The sequence below is a fragment of the Aquila chrysaetos genome, chromosome 17 (genome assembly GCF_900496995.4).
Source record: "Aquila chrysaetos chrysaetos chromosome 17, bAquChr1.4, whole genome shotgun sequence".
Lineage (NCBI taxonomy): Eukaryota > Metazoa > Chordata > Aves > Accipitriformes > Accipitridae > Aquila > Aquila chrysaetos.
In genome coordinates, this window is record NC_044020.1 from 1,914,029 (window position 1) to 1,936,135 (window position 22,107).

General features: G+C 47.3%; 1 protein-coding gene across 6 annotated transcripts; it reads left to right on the plus strand.

Annotated features, from left to right (window-relative positions):
* The first annotated feature begins 4,517 nt into the window (after window positions 1–4,517).
* On the plus strand, window positions 4,518–21,219 carry CBX7 (chromobox 7). Of its 6 annotated transcripts, none has more exons than XM_030040730.2 (7): window positions 4,518–4,814; window positions 5,986–6,066; window positions 6,303–6,346; window positions 10,414–10,479; window positions 10,999–11,065; window positions 11,673–12,012; window positions 14,085–21,219. In XM_030040730.2, exons 2-7 carry the CDS (start codon window positions 5,998–6,000, stop codon window positions 14,231–14,233), a joined length of 735 nt encoding a protein of 244 aa, XP_029896590.1. In that variant the 5' UTR covers window positions 4,518–4,814; window positions 5,986–5,997; the 3' UTR covers window positions 14,234–21,219. The 6 variants fall into 6 exon arrangements, 5 of the variants coding, with proteins under 5 accessions (XP_029896590.1, XP_029896589.1, XP_029896591.1 ...); XR_003927167.2 differs by lacking the exon at window positions 5,986–6,066 and having other exon boundaries at window positions 4,520–4,814; window positions 14,085–14,811; window positions 19,306–21,219; XM_030040729.2 differs by lacking the exon at window positions 5,986–6,066 and having other exon boundaries at window positions 4,520–4,814; window positions 14,085–14,273; window positions 14,394–21,219.
* Window positions 21,220–22,107: the final 888 nt, after the last annotated feature.

Genomic DNA, 22,107 nt, shown 5'->3' on the forward strand with positions numbered 1-22,107 from the left:
GTGAATGTGTGCTCCCCTTGCTCCTGAGACAGATAATAATCTGGTGTTTGGGGCAGTCCCCCAGAAGATGGAATTTTATGGCCCTGAAGACAGAGGAGGGACTGGACCTTGATCACCAGCACTGCTGGGTGTGTGCTATAACTGTTGAGCTATCGTTTAACAAGTAGGAAAACAACAAGTCCTCTTCCAGCAGCATTTTCAAAGAAAAAATGGTAGCTGCTGCTTTCTGCACTGATCTTCTTCTGGGAAGACTGGGAAGAAACACCTACCTGGTGGTTCCCGGTCGCACCCAGGTATGAGCCAAGGTGCAGAGGAAAACTGAGCTGCCCACCGCCAAGTTGAGGTGACGTGAAGGGTCAAGTGCCAGCTGTGCAGTGTTTAGAGGATCACAGTCTGGGATTCAGTGCTTACCAGCCCATGTGTATGGTACTCCAGGTGCCTCTGACCTGTGCCCAAGGCATGGCCACAAAGAAAGAGAAATGCTGGGTGCTCTGATCTAAAGAGGTTGAAAGGCTGAAGTAGATAACGATCATCTATGCCTTGTAAGGGGTGGAGAAAGCCCATGCTGGGGAAAAAAGGGGTTCAGTGGGGAAGTGAAATGACATTGAACCCACAGGAGGTATTTTTCTTCATGGCAGACCCCAACCAGAGCTCTCAGAGGGACCTAAGCTTAGGCCAGGTGATCTTTCTTCTGTCCCCTAGGACTAGCTCCTTTGGCCAAGGCAAGGGGACTTGCACATTTGCTTTCCTTGTGTGTTGTGTAAGCCCCGGAGGCAGAGCGCTACTTTGTGCTGGGGTTGTGGTTTGCTGGCCATCCATCCACTGTCGGGAAATCCCTGTGCTGGGAGAGGAGCAGAGCCAGGTGAGGTACGCACAGCGAAAGTGCGGCTTTAAACACATTGTTCACCGGCTGCTCTCGGAAGGGCTCTGTGTAAACCGAGGAGCTGCCAATTGGCAGAAGAGAGCAGCTGCATTCTTTCCATGGGTTTTAAGAAACTAACATTAAAAGTAGTAATTGACATTGGCATACCAACGGAGTAGTTTTTCTGATGCCTTTGGGCTTAACTGCACTGATATCCCCTGCCAGTGCCTCAGCCCATTCTGCTTGCTGAGACAGCTCAGGGGTCTGAGTGGGCTGCTCTCCGGGGCCAGGGCAGCACTCATCGTGCCCGTTCGCTGTCCTTTATTTCTGCGATGTGTTACCAGGCTGCATACCGAAACCGTGATCTGCGTATAAAATGGACCTGCACTTGCACGGCAGCATGATGAGTGCCATCTACTGATAATTAAGCATACAGCACCGCAGAGAGGGAGAGGCCGGTTCACCCATCGTGTCAGTGATATATCGCAAAGTGCACCAGCAGTACAGCTGGCTCTTCATGGCTGCCAGCTCCCGTGACATAACGGAGTCGTGGCAGCACCACGCTCGTAGTCTGCCGAGGCTTGCTTCTGCTGCAAGGTTGTTTCTTGAAGCTTCATCAAGCATCATTTCTTCAGGGATGTGTGCTGGGTTGTTTTGAAGCTATCCTGATCTTTGCTGCAGTCTTCTGGAAAAAAAAAAAAAAAATCTCTGGCAGGATTAGGCTTTGTAGAATATAAATGACCATTAATAAATTTTTAGTGTTAATGTAAATGCTTGTATGAACTGGAAGCTGAATCACTTAATCAGGCTAGTAGTAATTAAAATGGTAATTTTTCTGTACTAGATTCTGCTTGCAATTTTTACTCAAGTAAAACTCTTTGAAGTTAATTGGAATTTTGATTAAAGGCTCCTGGATCTGGGGCTCTGAATTTGTACTAAGGAAGGTTCAATACTTGCTTTGGTTTTCTGCACATTGAGTTCACTGCTATATATTAGTGCGACTGTACAATTAGTCATAACAAGAAAAACTCCAATAAAGATTTCTGTAATCTAGTTCTTGATATACTTTAGAAAAGGTCTTTTATCACAGAATGGCTTTTAAATTACTGCTAAAACAGTCTGTAAGATCTGAAAAACTTGATTGCTTAAATTGTTTGTCTTAATCATTTCTAGTCCCTATAAATGGCTTAGGAACATTCACTTAACGGTAACTCAGAACTTGAGATGGGGAGGGAGGAAGGGAGACGCTCTTGCTCTTCACCTTTAGTGTTCAGTTTTTGGTTGTCACTGCAAAAAAAAAAAAAAAAAAAACCCAAACCAAACAAACCCTACTCAAATTACATTATAACCATTAGCAGACTGAAAAGTAACTGTAGTGTAACAGCTTTTAAAAGTAACATTTTTGTCCGAAGTGTTGCAAAACCGCCCCCCACAAACGCTGCAAACACCTGACCAGACTATCCTGAGACACTTTGTAGCAATTTCTGAAAAGTAAAATGAGGCACAAGCTGCGTGTTTTGGCACTGAAGGCACTTGAAGAGCCAGGGGAGCGTTGTCGTCTCAGCGGTCCTGACTCACACAGGTTTCACCGCAGCCAGGACAACCGCAGGTGAGAGTAAAGCCCCCGTGAAGGATGGAGGACTTGCATGGAAAAATCCCCCAGCAAACAGGGAAAACATATTTTTGTTATGTCGTGGGATTTGCCTGGAACTTTGCTGCATGCTGGTGTCATCTTGTGGACAGATTTCATCACTCATCCTTCCCAGGCAAAGGAGTGCTTTTTCGAAAGCTGTGACGTAACTGATGCAAATATTGCTTAAACTTCACGTGGGTCAGTTGCTGGTGTGAGAAAAGGGAAAAGCAGAAAGAAAGAAGGGAATAACTGCAGAAATTTTACTGGTGATAACGAGTGTGTGGGTTCTAGTATATGTCTGTTTGTACAAAGAGTATTATAGCTTGAGATCAAAATGCAGGCTAATTCATTCTGAGAACTCTTTTAGTATTCATTAACAAAGTTTCTTTAATTTTGAACTATATATATATGTATACTTGACCTTAAAAAGACACATATTAAATAAGTTGTGAAGATCCTATACTAAGAAGCGTAACAGTTTATCAGTAATGGATTAATCTGCAAGTTTGTTGTGACTATGGGATTTCTTTCTTTTATTTTAATCCTCAGGTGGTCATTGGAGCACAGTTTCTTCCATTTTCCAGTTTGGCACCACAGTAATTGGATTCAAGTGCAAGGAAAGGGATTACAAACAGGTCATTGCAATTCAGAGAAACATTCTGATCTTCTTTTGTCTCTGCTTTTTCTGAAGGTCTTAATTTTGAGAAACAAAGTGAATTTTATCTTAAATATTTTTCTCTATACCCTCTAAAACATAGAAGCATAACATGAGAAAGGAAGGATTAAAAAGATCAAAGCTTTTTATTATTATTTTGCAATACAGTACAAAACCCTAGACTATTCAACGGCTATGCTGTTACAGAACCAAAACTATGTTATGAACTGCTAGGTCTGCTTAATGGTTAGCCCAATGGTCACAATACACGACTGAACTTTGAGTTCTTAAATGGCTGCAGCAAGAATAAGCACCCTGCCAGTTACTGCATCCACAGGTACAGATTGGGTATGTTGTGTGAAAATGAACGCTTTCAAACTAAATGACTAACATTAACTCGCTCTCACTGTAGACTTCCTTTTGTATAATATTTGCCATTTGTACAGTAAGGTTCATCCCTTCTCAAACTTTGCATGCAAACAGCATCCAGTGACGTGCAGCCACAGTGGAGGAGCAACTGAGCACACTTGTGGGAAGAAAGGTAGCTACACGTGTAGAAATAAGTCCCTGCTCTGATGACAAAATGTCCTAGGAGACTTTAAAAAAATAATCTGTTGTTTAATGCAGTGGTCGGGAAGCAAAAGCACATTTCTGCGTAGCGGATTGGTGCGCAAAGGAGCCTGGACACCTCGGTGCTGAACACCTGCTCATGATGTTCCTATTTTCTCGTGCTTTACCCAAGAAAGCCTTGGCCACCTTGAAGAGGCGGCCTTTGGGTCCTGCCTGTTTCAAGATGTCAAATAGCTACGTGCGTGCTACGTCCATAAAATCCCTCAGCGCTTCAGGACGAGGCACCTGAAGCGGGTGCCTGGACAGCCGAGCCACACCGGATTTCTTCTGCACCGCTCCGTGCCGCCTGCCCCTCCTGCCTCAACACTTTGTCACCCGGTGTTTTCCCACCGGCCGCCCACGGCACGCGACCCCCGAGAGCCATTCCTGTGGAAAACACTCGTAAATACCACCGCTTACCGGCGGCGGGCAGAGGTTCCTCACGGCGCTTCCCCCCCACACACCTCGAAAACGCCGGGGTTTTAGAAACCGACGGCCCTTTCCCGTGAGGAAAGCGGGGTGCCGGCGGGAGCCCGGCTCCCGGAGCGGGGAGGCCGGGTGAGGTGAGGCGGGAAGCGCGGGGCGGGGGGGGGGGAGCTGAGGCGGAGAAGGCGGGAGCGATCCCTCAGGCGGTTCCCGCCCAAGCCAAGCCCCGCCCCGCCTCCCTCCCCTCCCTCCTCGCGCGCGCGCGCGCCGGGGAAAACGTTGCGCAGGTTCTAAAGCGGGGCGGGGGGGGGGGGGGGGAAGGAGGAGGAGGAGGGGAGGGGGCGCGGCCGCGCGCGAAGGGGGCGTGTGAGGGGGAGCGGCGGGTAACGGCCGCCAAACGGGCAACGGCCGCCGCCGCCGGGCCAGCCTAACCCGCCACCGCGGGAGGCAGCCCGCCCGCCCTCCGCTTTGCGACAGCCGGCCCCCCCCCCCCCCACCTCCCGCCCGCCATCGCGGGGTCGCCGGTGACCGGCGCTTAGCGCCGCCGTCCCGCCCGCTGGATGGAGCTGTCGGCCATCGGGGAGCAGGTGTTCGCTGTGGAGAGCATCCGCAAGAAGCGAGTGCGGAAGGTGGGCTGCGGCGGGGCGGGGCGGGGCGGGCCGGGCCCCGCCGGGAGGAAGAGGAGGAGGAGGAGGGGGGGGGGGCACCGGGACAACACCCCCCCCTCTCCCCCCGCCGCCCCTTCTGCCTCGCACAAGGGCGGCGGGAGGGGGAGGGGGGGGGCGCACGCGCGCGGCCGCCCCGCCTTCTCACCCGCCCCGGCCCCGCGCGCGCAGTAACGGGCAGCCCTCGCGCTGCCGGCGGGGCGGGGCGGGGGGGGGCGGGGGGGGGGGAGCTCGCAGGAGCGGCGGGTGAGGGGACACACGCGTGTTGGCGGGAGTTGTTGGTGAGGTGGGTGCTTCGGGGATCTCCGTGGGTGGGGTTGTGGGGTAGCCCTTGGGGGGGGGGTGTCAGTTTCTGCAAAGTCAGCGCTGGTGACGACACCCCCAGCCCGGACAACGACGGACAGCCCGAATCGGGAGAGGGTTTGGAAGGATTTGGCGGCCAGTTTCGTGACTCGGTTTCCCCAGCAGTGAAAACGCTCTCCGTCCCCACAGGGTGCTGCGAGGATTAACCCGTAAGCACGCAGCGTGTAGAGATCCTCCGGTGGAAAGTTCCTCATAGGGCAGCGTTTTCGAACGTTGGGAAGCTGATGAGCCCCCCATGAGGAAAATGAAACCCCTTCTCTGGCTGAAGCACCCGAGTGCTTTGCTTGCTACGCTGTCGTGTACAGGTGTCTGCAGCTGCAATAGTGGCACTTCAAGGGGTGGCCGTCCTGCACGCACGAAGGCCTCTACCGTGCTTTGGGAAGTGCTTAACGAGCCCCTCAGTATAATATTAAAGATTTTAATAGTTGTGCACATTGCTCATGGAGCCCTTGAACATGGTTTCCAATCACTACACTTTTTTTTCTTTTTTTTTTTTCCTTTTTAAATCTTGTACTTAGAGTGAACAAATGAACGGATAACTCTGAACTTCAGCTGCAAGCTGCTGTTTGCTTGGGTTGAAAGGTTGAGTGACTGTGATGGATGGAACAGTGTTTGAGTAAAGCATGTAGCAACTGGAGGGGAACATGCCCAAGAGATGCTTCATAGGTTCTGAAATATTGTATTTCTCCTCTCTGCTTCAAAAAAAATTCCTCTGACACTTGCTCCTGGCATACATCTCCCTCTCGCGTTTATCCTTGCTGACTTCTTGTAGGATTGCCTGTAAATGTGGGGATGGTTGCAGTCTTGCTCTCCGGTTGCCTTTTGGGGTTCTGCCTGCAAGGCTTCTGCAAAGGTATGATCCCAAGCTGATGGTAGTTCAAGCACGCTTAAATACCCCTGTGTGCCCGCTTTCTGGGGAAAAAGGTATAGCAAGTGTAGTTGAATGAGGAAGTGGCTTTGTTTTGAAAATAAAGTGATGGCAAATGAGCTTTTCAGTTGCAGAGTTTAGTCCTGTTGATTGGTTGCATCTCTTACTGTAGCCCATATTTGGTTGCGGAGTTCACCTGTTCTTCCTTTTTCCACCCTTAGGGTAAAGTAGAATACCTGGTGAAGTGGAAAGGATGGCCCCCGAAGTAAGTTGTGTTTTACTTGTCTTTTACTCTTTTCCTTTAATATTCAGTAATAGTTTACACTGTATCTCTGCAACTGAGCATCTCATTCTTAATGGGTAACCTCTTGTGCCTCATTCCAACAACGATAAACAAAAATGAAGAGCCACAAACCAAAACCAAATCTATTTCCGGACTGGCAGCTGAGGGATACAAACTGTGTGCCAGTCTATTCTGACTGGCTTTTGCCACCACTGAAATACTCCATTGAGATGCTTTCTAGAGACAAATGTTTTTAAATTCATTATGAGCTCAACAGGGAACCCTGATTCTTTTGAAATTGGAATGGCTCCTGCTTTTCTGAGTCAGCACCAAGAGGACCCCACTTTATTTTTAGAGCTCTATGCAGTCTTTCAAAATAGAAAACAAGTTGATGGTCTTGTCCTACTACTTCCCCTCTGCAATTCACAAATGGAAAGGGGCAGTGTTTCAGATTTATTGATTGTAGCCAAATGCAGGTGATCTTTGTCCTTTGAAAATTACCGCCATGCCTTCATTTCCTTGTCTGAAACCTTCTGCTATTTTGAGTGCCTTTTCTGCTTTTGCTTTTGTTGCTATGTTGCAAAAAGGGAAAAAAAAAAATTTTTTTTTCAGCATTGCTGTGCACTGTTTACAGATACTTCTCTTATTAAAATGCTGCTGCCTCTGAAGAAGAGTGATTGCTCTGTGCCTAAACTGTCTGTAAAATGATTTGAGATTAAAAGGATTAGGTAACTGGAGAATATTACTATGTTAGCTAGCAGTCTAGTAGAACAGCCTCCTGGCCAACCCATATGGGGCCCTGTCTTTGCTTTTCTGTTTGTAACTGTGTGTGTGTACATACACAATGTGCGTGGGTACAACTACATTACACATGCAGTTGCACTGCGTGTTGCTAAGCAAAGGGGGCTGCTTTTACGGGTTCATCCTTGTGGTTGCAAAGTGGGGCCCACTAGGATGGTCCTGACGGATCGTACCTGGTGTCCAAGAAGTTGAAATGTGTTTCTGCGTGCCTAATCCTCGTGCCTAATCCTTATGCTTATAGAGCATGTGTGAATATAAGCAGCTTCCCCTCTCTGGTGGTGGTGGGAGAGGGTGACTTTGTTCTTGACTCTTTAAGTTCTGCTGTCAAAGTGTAGCCTTGTGCACTTATTGAGCACCAGTTGTCATATAGTGTGGGTCAGTTCTTGGACTGCTTCAGCCTTCTAAGTAGCCAAGCCTAATTTAATCACTGGTAGAGGTTGGGAAATGCATTTGTAGTCTGTGAGGCACTATTCCCTTTTGGCCAGAATACTGATGTTTATCCCATTCTCCTTTCAACAAACACATCAAGGTCCTTTGCTTGTAAAGTCAGTTGCCAAGAAGGTGGGCTGAGGCATGGCGTAATGTTTCCTTGGACAGAGCAGCCCTTATTTTTACTGCTGCCTTTCCTTGCCCTGCGCCTTGGAACTCTGGGGGAGCTAGAAACTCTCTTTGGGGGATTAAAAGCACAGCCTTCTGCCCAGGGAGCAAGGGGATGTCAGGGTTCCCTTCTTTTGATGCTGTGACATGTCCAAACACCTTCCCTCTTCCCCCAAACTCCAAATCTGAAGAGCACTGATTTTTTTCCTTTTTTTTTTTTTTTTCCTCCCCTCCATTTTAACTGTTCACTCAGTGGTTTGAGTTGCTTAAAACCAACATGCTTTTGAGCATTGAAGTCACTTTCATCCTGCTAGCAGTCTCTGTTCCTTGTTTCTAAACATACATATGCCTGTGATGGCATGCAGCACCACAAGCTGTTTGTATCTATCTTCCAACATAATCTGTTTCCTCATCCCACATTGTGTTTCTCTTCATTCTGCTCCCCAACCTTGTCGCGTTGCTCCTTGTAATCTCTGTACCAGTTATCCCATCATTCCCATTGGAGACTTCATGGAAGGGAGTAAGGATAGGTCAGTAGTTTGCTGCTTTCCCACATAATTGATATTTAACTCTTTTTTTCTTTTTAATAAAAAATTCTTGTTAATGTCCTGCACCTCACGTTTCTGGATTGTACTGCTGTAGTCAGGGAACAGAGGCGTTACAATCTGATTCTAGCTACAAGCTTGTTTACAACTTGTGTTGGAGTTAAGAGGGGAGGGGGAAGAGGAGGAGTAGAAGGAGGGGGAAGGAAGATCATATGATCTATGTTTTCCAGAGTGCCTACTCTCTGCAATTCTGCTGCAGCCTGGGCTGTGTGTACCCGTATATATAGCTCTATGTGCGTGTGTGTGCGCGCGCGCGTGGCAAACTGAACCATGTTTTTTTTTATATGCAGTGTTTTGCCACTGCAGCAAAGCCAGAAACTGAGCTGCAGAGAAAAAGGCAACACCCACCAGGTTTTTTTTAAAAGCAAATCCCCTTTCTTCTCCTGCCCATGAAAAGCAATCTGATGTCTTTTTTTCCCCTTGTGTTATTTTCTTAAATTTGTAGAATGAGTGCCAGAATCCCTGCAGCTGGGAGGAAACCTTCCTCTGTTCAAACAGCATCTTGGCTTTGACAGCTCACAGTCAGGTTGCTGCAGGAAGCTTGAGCTAAGGAGGGAGGGAGGGATCAGCTGGTTATGAAGACATGTCTGTTCTTAACTCTCTGATGTACAGTGCGCCTTGGGATATCTGGATTTCATATTTTTGTCTCTCCCTTTCGTAAAAAGAATTGTACTTTCATTTCTAGACCCATTCTCCCGGAATGCTCCCGTATTTCAGTACCTTTCTTCTATCTAATGAAGAGATGAAAGGGAAAAGCATTCCCAAACCATCTCCCCTGTGTACATATATGCATGTATCACGTGCCCTCATGTGCAGCCTGTGCTTCATCCAGAAATGTAAACATCCGCTTCCCTCCTGTTTGAAGGCACTGATACAAATGCACCCTTGCCCACCTGCATGTGGCTTCTCTCTGGCCCTCCTCCCCAGGGGTTGGGAGGGGTGCTGCCCCAGGCCCTGGACCTCACATTCCAGGAAAATTTATGCTCTGAGGCATTTGGGGTTTCAGCCTTGCTTTCTTGCCTTTGAGTTTGTATGGTAGAGACATGCCACCCACCTTTCCTGGGCAAACATGACCCCTTAGAAACAAACATGCCACGAGGACCACCTTGTGATCCTTTCACCTTCCACAGTGGGAGGTTTTGGCTGCTTCTCCTTGGTATTAAGTGCAGCTGTGCCCTTTGGGAACTGGTTTTGGTGTTGCCTGCTGGGTGGGTTCAGTCCTTTCCTGAGCACCTGACCCCTGTCACAGTTGTCTGGCAATCGAGGAGGGAGATGGGGCAGTGAGTGACACCATTCACAGGCTACTTTCAGAGCATCAGGCTTATTCTGGGTAGTTTTGGTAGCCGTGACCACAATGCAGATGGGTTCCTCCTGCGCTGGTAGAGAGCCACTGATGACCTCTGCCAAATGGAAATAACCTGCAGGGGGAGTCGAGCAAGAGGAGGAACAGCTGGAAAGTTGCCATCAACTTGCCTCAGGGCCTAGGTCTAAACATGTTTAGTTGAATGGCATCAGTGGAGAAAAATTAAACTCTTCTTAAATGAATACTTTTGGCTCCAGTGATTAGAGGTAATTAATAATGCAGGTGAGAAAGCGTACTTACTCTTTGAACACTCTAAATTAAGAGAGACCTATTTTTCAGAAAGCCGTATCGGATCACGTCTCATTGTTCCATGGGGTTTGTTGGATTTGAGGGAGTGCTGCAGATGAGACCTGTTTAGGCATTGACTTAAAATCAGTTTGTGAGTGTCTGCACAGGCTTTGCAAACAGTGTGGAGGGGGCCCTGGGAAGGAAAGTCTTCCCTGTTCTCCTACAAAGAGCTGCTTGATGCTTGGCCCTGCCTGTTTTGGGAAGGGGAGGTGGTGTCTGTGGGAGGTTGGGGAGAGAATGGCTGGGATTCCTCAGAGCTCTCGCAATTGTTGTGGCAGGCCCCACCGACCCTTGTGAAGAGAGTATCCAGGGCCGCAGCACGCTAGTAGCAAGCCTGCAGAGAGAATGTTTCGTTAAAGTATTGTTTACTTTATATTCCTTATGTTTTTCTTCAGATACAGCACATGGGAGCCAGAGGATCATATCTTGGACCCTCGCCTGGTAGTGGCTTATGAAGAAAAGTAAGGGTGCATGTTCTTTCTCTCCCTGGACATAGGAAAAGGAAATAGTGTCTTTATTTCATAGTGTGCATAAAGTGCCCCTGTTGTCCCTACTTCAGTCAAAGGTGAGATCTATAGCAATGAACCCTGCTTGATCTCTGTACCCTGGTGTTGGCTGAGGCGGACAAGACAGGGTTAAAGCAGCTTAACACTCTTCAGGAAATGAGGCCAAGAACAAGCAGCATTGAGCCAAAGAGCAATCAGTCTCAGGTTTTAATCAGGTCCAGGGCTGGACTGGAGTGATGCAAGGTGATAAGTTTCTCTAACCCATCCTTGATCAGCTGAGTCAGAGAAATTCCCTTATTGCAAGGCTTTCACTCCCATAAGAAGCAATTTTGGGATGTTTTCCAAGCCCAAACTGGTCACCATTGGGTTTTAGTGAAGGAAATGAGGGAGCTGTGCTGCAAAAGGTAGAAGTCCTGACTAGGTTTTGTGCTATGGTATTTGGTACTCGGTTTGATTTGTGTTCCTCTTTCACAGGGAAGAGAGAGACCGTGCATCGGGGTACAGGAAAAGAGGCCCCAAACCAAAGCGCCTCCTACTGCAGGTAGCCTCTTGCTCTTCTGTGTATTTCTAACTCGTTAGCTGTTGTGCTGCTCCTCTGCTCACAGGGAGGTGGAAACTGTCCGTTTGCTGTTGCATGGACAAAATTGGAGGTAACAAGCTAACACAACAACATGAAATCAGTGGGTAGGCAGATAGTTTTAACCTGTTAGCTGAAGAGCTAGCTAACTTGTATTTAAAAAAGGAAAACAAAACAAAAAAAAAAAACCCCAAACCAATAACAGCTCTTGCTCTCCGAACTAGGATTTTGTAAACTTTGGGCTGTGTGGTTGCAGGTTACCCGGTTTGTGTGCTCTTTCAATTTCATGTTGGGCTTGGACTTTCCATCATGTTAAAGGTAGCCACTGGTTGGAAGCACGCTTTGACTGTTGCCAAGCAAAGCAGCCAATCCTAGGAACCACATATTAGGAAAGGCTTAGATGACACTTGAAGAGGTGAGAGAAACAGTGTTGTAGAAGCTGCAGAATTTACCCTAGCTCATCTAGATGTTCAGGGACTGAAGAAAGAATAGTTTCCTGGCTCCCAGGTGGGAGCCCTGACTGTATTACCAGATTTCTGCTCTGACCCTTTTTACGTTGATATCTTGGCAGCGGCTGTATGGCATGGATTTGAGGAGTGCCCACAAGGGAAAGGAGAAGCTCTGTTTCTCTCTCGCACGGCGGTTTGGAGGAGGAGACAGTAGCCTGCCAGGGGCCAAGCCAGGGCAGGCAGAGTTCTCAGAGAAGACTGGGGGAACAGTCCTGCCATTCTCTCTCCGGAAGCAACGCAAAAACCAGAAGTACCTGCGACTGTCAAGGAAGAAGTTCCCCCGCATGGCAAGCCTGGAGAGCCGAAACTGCAGGCATGAGTTCTTCCTGAATGATGCAGTGGACCTAGAGGGCAGGCAGGGCCCTGAGGACTGGGAGGCCATGCAGCACACCAGCAAAGAAGGTAAGGCCAGACACCTGTTGGCTGTGAAGTTCTGGGGCATGCGAAGGATGCTGTGCATGCTTCCTCCTTGCTTGCCCCATCCTGCGATTGTGATTTAGGTCAGGTCCTCAGAGCAGCTCTCAGCGGTTCACATTGTGGTTCTCTTGTCTGCAAGTTCCTTTCTTGTTTGGATGAATAACACAGATTAATCTGCTTTTTTGGTGCTGTTGCCTCTCTGTAGTCTTATCAGTGACACCCCTCCTGGTGTTAGAAAACATGTGGAAGATACTGCAAGCTACTCCCCTCTTACGTTTTCCTCCCAGCAGAGGTGACATGCAGGTGTGATAGTGATGAACTCTGCCTCTGTCCACATATCCACATGTGTTCAGGCTGCTGCTCTGCTGAAAGGAGCTTGGCTGGCAGTGGACAAGCTTGGACACCAGCACTCCTCTCAGTGCTGCTCCAAGGAGTGTACAGGAATGCCGCCAGGATCCCATAGTGCATTCCTCTGCCCCCTCCTTCCCTTTCCTCTCCACACCCCACGTCCTCTAAAGTCTCTTGCCGTAGGGTTATGAGAGAGGGGGATGAGAGAGATGAAGTGAGGATGGTAACTCCTGCCTGATCCCACTGAGTAGGCAGCACGTGTGTAGGCACGGGAGATGTCCAAGCACATTTGGCATTTTGGGGAGGGATACCAGCATCTTGTGCAGGAGGGCTGTGGGATGTGCGTGTTGCTCTGAGTTACCAGGGAAACTCTATCCCTGCATTATTAGAGCTTCTGAAGGCGTAGCTTTCCTGGGGAGCGGAAAACCGGGGCTTGTGCTGCTTGTAGCAGCTAAGGGAATCCTGTTACTCCTTGCTAGGAGTAGCTGTTAGCCAGGCTGGATTAGGCAGGATTCTGGGGAGAGGTCTGTATTCTGGGAATCAACGCTATCCCCCCTTTCTGAGAGGGACTCGAACAGTGCCCAAAATCCAGGGAGGCAGCACTGGGGGTAGCACAGAGGAACCCAGTGTTGCGTCCTGGCAATGGGCAAATGTGTGGGTCTGTTGCCCCTAGAAGCGCTGGGCTCTAAAGCACTTCGGGATCAGAAGAGTGAATGGCACTAGAGAAATGTAAAACAGTTTTTGTTCTCGCCTTGACACACGGCCTGCATGGAATTCCAGTTATTGTTAAGGGGGGATTTGACTCTTTCTGAGGTGAAAGTAGGCACCCCAGGTATTTCAGACAGAGGTAAGGAAATACACTCTTAAGGAGCCCTCGTTTCTTGCCCAGGTTGGGACAGCAAGATATATACTACAGGTATAGTGACAGGGACAGAGTGTGTTTTCCTCCCCCCCCCCCCTCTCTTTTTGTGGCTGTCTCTGGGCGTTGTGGGGAAGTGAAGCTTTGGGTGGCAGAGGGACTGGTAATTATTCTTACAGTGCAGGGATGCTTGGGTTTCTTGTATGGAGCTATCTGGGAGCTAAGGAAGGATATGAGAAAGGGAGAGCAGCCTCTCCATGAAGCAGTATTAATGGATTTTTGAGAGAATCACACCCAGGCTGCGTTGCAGGTGCAGTACAAGGAAGACCCTCCATTTTGGATCCCTTTGATTCCCATAGGAGTATCTGAAGAGCGTGTGTAAGAGTTTACGATTTTTTACTTTTCAGCAGGGTAGGGCATTTACAAGCAGGTGAGCTCACACCTGGATGAGTGTTCTTGGCTGACACAGAGCCAAATTAGGGGCTGAGATGAGGTGAGAGGTATCAGGGAACTGAGGATGGTTAAATGAGCTGGGTAGTGTTACAGGGTCTTTTGACCTCTGCGTAGGCTGCTCTGATGCTGGTGTGTGTCTGGACACCTTTGCTACTCTTTCCTTTTCCCATTATATCCTGCAATGATCCTCCATTTTCCCTTAGCCTCTAAGGGGAGGGCTTGCCCATGCTCTTTCTTGCCTTGTATGTGCAGACTCAGTACAGGCTGATTTCATCCACTGTTTGTCAGAAAGGATGCCCCTTTCCATCCTTCCCTTCCGTCTCTTCCTCCTTCCTTCTCCCTCACCCTCTCTCTCTCTCTCTCACTAATACGCTCTTATCTGCCTCTCCTTCTGCAGCAGATGTGGATGGCAGTCTCCCTTGGATTCCCACTGTGCCCCCCAGCGAAGTGACAGTGACAGACATCACGGCAAACTCCATTACCGTCACTTTCAGAGAAGCACAAGTGGCTGAGGGCTTCTTCCGAGACCGGAGTGCGCAGTTCTGAATCTCCGTTTTCAGTGCTCCCCAAAACCAGTGCTTTTACGGTGGGGCTAGGGAAGGGTTATTTTATCCCTTAAGAAAAAAAAAAAAATCCAAAATGTCTCCTCTTAAAATGTTTACAGAGACCTTCTTTTTTTTTTTTTTTCTCCTTTTTCCCCTTTCAGATACGCAAAAAAGGGCAGTGTAGGGGGTGTGTGTTTGTTGTTGCTTTGTCCATCTGAAAAACTGACAGCCCTTTCCCTGGCAAAGACTCCCCTCCTAGATGTGAAAGCAGCAAGCTGAACAATTCGCCTTTTATCCTGTTAAGTGGCGGCAGCTGCATTTGTGGGGAGAGGGCATGTGGAGGTGGAAAGAGAGCTGGATCTCTAGCCTGCCGCCTTGTTCTGCAATTGATATCCCTTGGATAAAGATACTTCCCTGTGCATTGCTCTTCCCACCTTCCTCCTCCCTCTCTTCCTGCAGCAGTGAGAGGCAATGGATCCTACCTGTGTAGATAACTCCAGGCTGTTAAGACTTTCTCTCCAGTGCTGTTTTCCCTGTGGCCTGCTGTCAGGACTTCAGAACCGTATTTGCCTGTCTGTGGTAAGTCAGTCTTTGCAGCACGGGTCCATATAGACAGCAGAGGTTTCTCCCTTTGATTGTTGATCATGTGGAAAGACTGAAATGCATCTCTGAAATCTAGATTGGCGACGTAAATTCAATTTGCCCTCATTAAAAGCTCAGAAACCCAGCGCAGTCGAGACATACCATTCTGTATATGCTAAACAGCATTTCCAGGCTCGGCTCTGCTGTGTGAGAAATGCGTTATGGAAAGTGGGGTGTTCTTATCCTTTGCCAAATTCAGTGTTAATAAATGCTGCCCTGAATCTGTGGTGGTAAGTTCGTTGAAAACTGACTCCTCTGCCCTGGGAGGAGGGGCTAATAGGACAACTGAAGCATTGCCTGGCACTGCAAAGATATCCAAGATACTGGCACAGGCCCAGGACACAGGAATTGGACAGAACTGAGCTAGAACTGGACCTTGATTAGCAGCAAATTCTGTTCCTGGATCCCTTTGAGAGATCCAAGGTAAACAACATGTGGGGAAGGCATGTATTAGATTTGAGGAGGGGAAAAAAAGTTCTTAATTCTTAGCAATGCGAATTCTTGGATTGTACTGCCTGAGTAATATTCTTATGTGACTCCAGTCTCCTCACAGTATCTGTGATCCTGTACTACTTTACTGATGGGAACTTCCCCTTGGAAGGCTTAAAAATCTTTGCCAAGGAAAGCGGTCTGCATTTCAATAGACCCTGCCTGATCTTGCACTTAAAAATGCCTTGTGCTGGACTGCCTGTGACACTTTGAGGTTTTTGAAGAATTGCTGTATTTTGAGTTGGTAGTTTAGCATAGCATCTGTTCTTGCACATGCATGTTCTCTTCTTTTTTTTTTTTTTTTGAAGCAAATTTTATTTAAATAACCTAAATTTTTAAATACAGACCTTTTCCTATGGAAAGCAAGAAAAGTGAGCTAGAGTCTAAGGTGGGAACTGCAGGACAGAGTGCTGCAGGGTAAGATTGGCTACTGTCATGATTACTGTCCTTAAATCTTTTGTTTCCTCTCCCCACCCCACCTGAAGCATCTCTTATCTGCTGTATTTATTCTAAACAAAGCTAGAGCCTTCTGAGCTCTGAGCTAAAGACACCTGTGGAAATCCTCAATGTGTTCCTTTGAATGGCTTGGCTGCTGGCCTGCAAAATTTGGGAGCTCTGGGGCTTCTGGTCCTCCAAACATCTACTTTTTGCAAAGTTCTTGGACTGCCCCTATGGTTTTTATTAAAAGCAGGTTTTACCTCAGATAGGATATGGCAGCTCAGTGTAGACCTAGGATTTCCCCTTCCATCTTGGAGCTGTTTGAGCAGGCCTGTGTCACAGCAGTTTCAGAACCACTGGGAAGATCTTGAATTTCTGGACTAACCTTTTGTCTCTCAAAGATGTGACATGGGAGTTGTATTATGGAGAAATCTGAGAGGGTGAGAAGTGGAATCAGAAGGGGGAGTTATGTGGTGGGAGGAAGAGTGAGTGGGAAAGAAGCTTGCAATAGCTAGCAAGGGCAAACTGATGAGGTAAGCATACAGGTTCAGGATGTTTGTTGAATGTGGGTGTCCAGAGCAAGGCTTCTGTATCTGGAGTTGCACCCTCTTTTGCAGGATGTGGGGTCAGATAGTGTTGTCATCGTCACCACCCCATACCCCCCTCCCGCCCCAACCCCTCTTCCCAACGCCTGCCAAATGTGCTGAATACCTGCATATCTCTCTCTCCTTTTTTTTTTTTTTTTTTTTTTTTTTTGGGTGACCTGTGGACACACCACATGGCTGAGTCCACTCTTGAGGGTTGTAGCAGGTCAGGTAGTTATGGTTGCAGAAGCATAATATTTTACCTTATTTTTTAAAAAGTCTTGAACTCCAGCTCACCCTTCTAAATCTTCGTGGCATTTGTAGGATCTAGTTTCTTTATTCTAATGCAGCTACTGCTGCTTTTGTCCTGTCTTCATCTAAGTATACAAATACACCAAAAAAAAGCTTCCTATTTACTAAGGTTCCTGGCTTTGGCTGACATCGGAAGCCATACCAGTCCTGCGGCAGGAAAGAGCTTGTCCTAATAAACTGGATTTCCATCGTCTGCTTTTCTCTCCACTCACCAGCTGAGACTTCTCATGTTTTGTTTTGGCATTTATCTTTAAACTTCTTTTCTTCCTCTTGCAGTGGAGTTTTCAAAGACCTGTGGTGGTCTTTCAAAGAGGATCCACCCACAGTTTCATATCTTAGTCATTTTTTGGATCAGTCTAGCTTGTGTTCTGCTGGTGACTAATCATCTTGCTACACGAAGTGTTGAACAAAGTACCTGGCTACCATGCTGCTTTGTGTACAGGTCAAGGAGGAGCTTACCCTTATCGGGTTAAGATGCAACAAGTTGCATGTGCGTGGGTTTGGTTTGTGTGTGTGAGGAGGAGTTTGTGGTAGGAAACTAAGCAGTTACTGTGTTGGGGTGGACTTTTTTTTTTTTGACATTCATGAATTCTTGCTTATCTTAGATCTTTTTGAGAAGACTTTTCTCTTGATCTTTACAAAATGTATCTCTGTTCCATATTGTCTGGTGACATATCGTTGTAAACTTCCTTGGTAGAGCTGGTCTTCAGGGACTTTGAAATTAGCTTTATTCCACTTCTGCAGGTGTAGAGATATATAGGGGTTTTTACTTTTGATAGCAAGAGAAGTTGTCTGGGTTTACTTGTCTCTCCTCCCCAATACCGTCCATCTGCCAGTTCAACTCAAAATCTGAAAATTGAATTGGAACCTCTTGGGCTAACATACCATGAAAATCAGATGCTGTGCTCGGAGCTTCGTTAAGCATTCCATTTGATTAGACCAGCCAGAATAGCATCCAGCTGAAGTTGAGTTTAATAATTCTATTTGAAGCACAAGCCGAGAATAGAAATGGGCTAACTCTCCCATACCTCTTTTGGCTCCATGGCTGTAAACAAGAAAAACAAACTTCAGACAGTGGAAATTACTGAACTGTACAGAAGAAACAAAATTCTTGGAGAACTGTTCTAATAGTCATTCTTAGAACTGTTTCCATGTGAGAATTTACCAGCCATGTTTGGGGGAGAGAAGTTTTTATTTCATAGATCTTCTCACAGTGAACTCGCTGTATATATGACAGAACTGAGGGGCTTCATGAGATGGAAAACCTTTATTGTTAACACTCTGTTTAAAAGAAAAAAAATAAATGGAAAGGACTGCCTCTGTTCCTGGATGGTTATAAACTAGATGTTATTGCTCTGACATATAGGTGATGCCTTGGAACAGCAAGTTTTAACACAAATAGTGGCATTAAGTAGCCTCGTAGCTCCTGCATGCTCCTTATTGTCTTGCATTTGCTTGGGGGCCCTTCTGCTTGTGAAGTCAGACCAAGGTGTTTTCTTTTGGTTTGTTCTTCTTTTTTTTTTCTTTTTCAAGCAAGGCCAGGATATTATTGTGAGAACACCCAAAAGCAGTTCCGTTTGCCAAAAAAAAAACCAGTTTGTTAGTGAATTGACCCTTGCTTATGTCGGAACCTCAGACAGAAAGAAGCTTAGTGAGAAATGAATGGCTTTTTTTTTTTTTTTTTTTAAGTGTTGTGAAACTGTCCGGAATTGTTCTTCTGGTGTTTTGTGACTGAATGTATAAAATTGTTTGTTCACCTCACAGGGGGCCCTTGGCCCCAGTACTGTTTCCTGCTGTGCACCAGCTAGTGCTGTTTGATGGTTTCACTGGAATAGAGGAGGGAGGCCTCGCACAGGTCAAGAAACAGGCAGGGTAGCAAGACCCTTGGTGGTAGCCCCAACAGAGACTGGGGTGCAGAAGACAACAGTGAGGGCTGTCAGCCGCATCCATGTATTTGAGCAAAGCTAAATCTACCACCACCTCTCCACCCCTTCCTTTCCTTTCAAGCTTTAAGTTTGTGCTTTCTGAAGTAGGGAAGGTGCAAAAACCCTCCTTTTCTAAAGCTAATTGGTATCTACCCATCTTTTGTTCCTCCCTTGCTTACCTGCAGCCTAGGAAGAAGAGGGCAGTGGGCCTTTCTAGGAAAATAGTAGGGGCAGCTGCTTGTCATAGAAGGGAGGGAAGGAGTTGCCTCAGAGTTGCTCTTGCTAGTTGGTTGGGGACAGGCCTTTGGGTGAGCTGCCAGTTGGGAGAGAAGGCACGTTAGAAGTGCAAAGAACTCATAGTGAAGCTGATCCCTTGCATCAGTGGGCGGATGCCCCTTGGAGTTCTGAGTGTGCCCTGTGGAGATGAGATGGTCAGTGCTGCATTTATGTATCTTTTACCATTTGGGAAAGCAAGGGAGATGTGTACATTAACAGCTTGCATAGGGTAACTTCTACATGGGAATGTATAGCCATGACACATACAGGTAAAGGGAATATGTTGCTTTTGCCATGCTTGTTATAGAACAGTTTTCCCCAAGGGCATGGTAAACTTGCTTTGAGAGAACAGCGTGTGCTCAAGAGACCATGTTGCCCTCTGCCTGCTGAACTTACTGTCCTTGCAGAGAAAGCATGAACCTTCTGGGTGTCAAACCACCTGAATTCCACCCAAGTAGCTGGTCAAGATGGGAAGGCCTACAAAACAGCCCCAGGACAATTGGAAGGAGAGAGAAGCAATCACTTAAAATGGCATTCAGACCCTTGAAATACTTTTCTGTAACAAGCAGTCCTGGAGTGATGACCCCTTTTTCTTTTCCACCTCTCTTTTGCTTGCACCCTTAATTTCTTAAAGCACAGTGGCTTAGCTGGGAGCAGGTGGGAGATGATCCCTAGTTAACTGGGAGTTGTAGAGAGGAGCAGAGCTCAGTGGGAGTGCGTAATGGCTGATAGCGGGGAAATGAATTGCTACCAAGATGGGATGGGGTAGAAGCTTTGCTGCTGACATTGTTTCTATCTGCTGTGGGTGGCTCTGCAAAGATGCTAGGGGTTCTTGTCCAAGAGTGCCAGTCGGATGTTGAAAGGGAGACCTCATCAGACAGTTCGGAACCTCTATCACAGCTTATCTCGTTACTGGGGTAGCGCAGTTTTGACTGGGAGGGAGATTTTGGAGGAGGTGGTGGAAAGCCTTTTTTATTATTATTATTATTTTTTAACCAGAAAATGTAGTGTCAGCACAAAGAAGCTTTTTGCAAATCTGTCAAAATGTTAAGCAGCTTTTTTTTTTTTTGCTTTTAAATCTGAAGTATGTTTTGAAGCACTTTGGAAATGCAAAGTACTAGGAGTGCTAAGTACTCCTTATCGTCTGTCTAAAAGTGGCATTTGAAAAGCAAAAGATCAATCTGTTTCAGGCCGCTGGCTGCTCCTTATCATTTTTCCAGAGCTGCCACCCAGCCCTTTGCCTCCCTCCCATGGCTGAAGGGGGAGTGTGCTCCACCGTGCCAAGGAAAGGAGGGCTCCCTACGGGAGGAGAGGAGACCTGCGAAGTCCCTCGCTTGCCTTCAGGGTGCGCGTTGGTTTCCTCCCTCCCCACCTCCTTTGTCTGAGGAAAGGGAAAAATGAAGTTGAGTTTTTCAGTTTGAGTGGTCCTAGTCTGGAACGACGACCACTTCTTCTAGCTCTGGAGACATCTTGCAGTTTCCTGTCTGAAAAATTGCACCTTATTAGCTTAGTGGAGGAACAGGGAGACATCGGTCCTTCTGCAGGGAGTGGGGAGAGGAAGGGAGGGTGAACCAGGAGCTGTCTTCAGTAGCTGCTGGATTTTTCCAGAGGCCATTTCCTCACCTCATCTCCAACAGAACGGCAACAAAAGAACTAAAATCATTTAGATGAAGCTTTTGTTCTGCGTATCTCAACAACCTTTTGAGCAGGCTAAGATGAGAGAATCTTTTTTCCTCACCTAGCCAGCTCTGCAGCTGGGGGAACCCCAGCTCTCTCGCTGGGTTTTCAGCACCAACCTTTTCCCTCAGCGTACGCACATGGTTTGGACTCTTTTGCACACTGACTCATCGAATTTGGTATGCTTCCTTTCTGTTGGGGGGGGTGAAGACGGGGGATGGGGTCAGTTAGAGGGGAGGGTCCCTGATCATTTTTGTTCTTGTCTCTTCAGTTGTTGCTGTTGTTCCTGTCAACACGCTAGAGTATCTGAGTCTTTGCACACAGAAAGCTTCCTTTTGCACAGAATGAGCTTCTAGCTTTTGTACAGACTAATTGAATGTATTTGGGGGGGGGGGAATAGAGAGTAAACCAATTCCAAACAAACCAATCAGAGTATAATGCCTTTTCTGAGCGAGTATGTGCTGTAAAAGGAGATTGTAATAGCAACAGGAGGGCAGGCTCAAGTATAATTTGACACAAAGTGTGGTTTTATTTTTGTACTGATATGGATAAGAGACTGTACAGCATCTATTTATTTAGATGATTTATGTGGTAAATGTTGCAAACAAAATTATTAAAATATTAAATATGAGAACTGACATTTACCTAATGGTCTGTTTGTGTGGTCATTTACCTCCCCTTGCTTTAATTCTACAGCTGAATTACTTTCCGCCACTCACTTCTGTTGGTATGAACATGCAGTGTGGCTGGAAAAAGAATGGAAAATGCATGTGCGTGCGTGAGAAAGATCAGTAAAGAAGTATCGATGAAAAATGGAGCCTGCAAAAGGCTGTTTCTGACATTACTCATTACTTTGATTCGAAGAGGTTAGGTTTTTATTAATTTTTAACCCACTGGGTAAGCTAGAGCTGTACAGAGGTGACCTGGGACAGTTGGTCTTTGATGGATTAGAATTTGAAGAGGAGAATGCCGATGCAGGGTGACTGCTGCTCTGGGTTTAGGGAGTTCTTGATGTCCTCGCACAATGCTGCGGTGCCAGGACAGCTCTGCTGGCACCAGGACAGCACTGGTATGCCCCATGTCCTGCGTCTCTTGTGGGAACGGAGAAAATCTTGAGGCGAGGCCTGGGCTGCCAAACACGCTCCGCGCTGGTTGCCAGCAGGGAAGCCGCTCTCCTCCAAGCCAAAGCTTCCAGTGGGTTGGCCCGCAGGGCTTTCGAGGAGCTCCCCAGGAGCACAGCAGCTCCTGGGTGGAATTTGGCCCCCGATTCACTGCAGGTAACGCAGGGCTTTAGCCGAGGAGCCTGAATCCTGGAACTGCTGATACTCCGTGGAGAGAATCCCAAATGTCACTTAGTTCACTTCGGTTTCTGACTTGCTCTGTCAAGGCGTGTGCCTCCCCGTCCTCTGGAGGGGGAGGCTAGCTGTTAAACGAGGTACCTCAGCAAGCGAATGGGGCTGTCTGAGGTGTCTTTAGATGTAACGTGGGGGTGAGCCCTGCATCCGAACGCAGCTATGACGTCAATCACAAAA

Bases quoted from the DNA above. Each gene is read 5' to 3' on its own strand.
- CBX7 (XM_030040730.2), top strand. From the start codon at position 5,998: ATGTGGGGATGGTTGCAGTCTTGCTCTCCGGTTGCCTTTTGGGGTTCT. The intron at 6,347-10,413 runs GTAAGTTGTGTT...GTTTTTCTTCAG, and splicing joins TGGAAAGGATGGCCCCCGAA to ATACAGCACATGGGAGCCAG. The intron at 10,480-10,998 runs GTAAGGGTGCAT...CCTCTTTCACAG, and splicing joins GTAGTGGCTTATGAAGAAAA to GGAAGAGAGAGACCGTGCAT.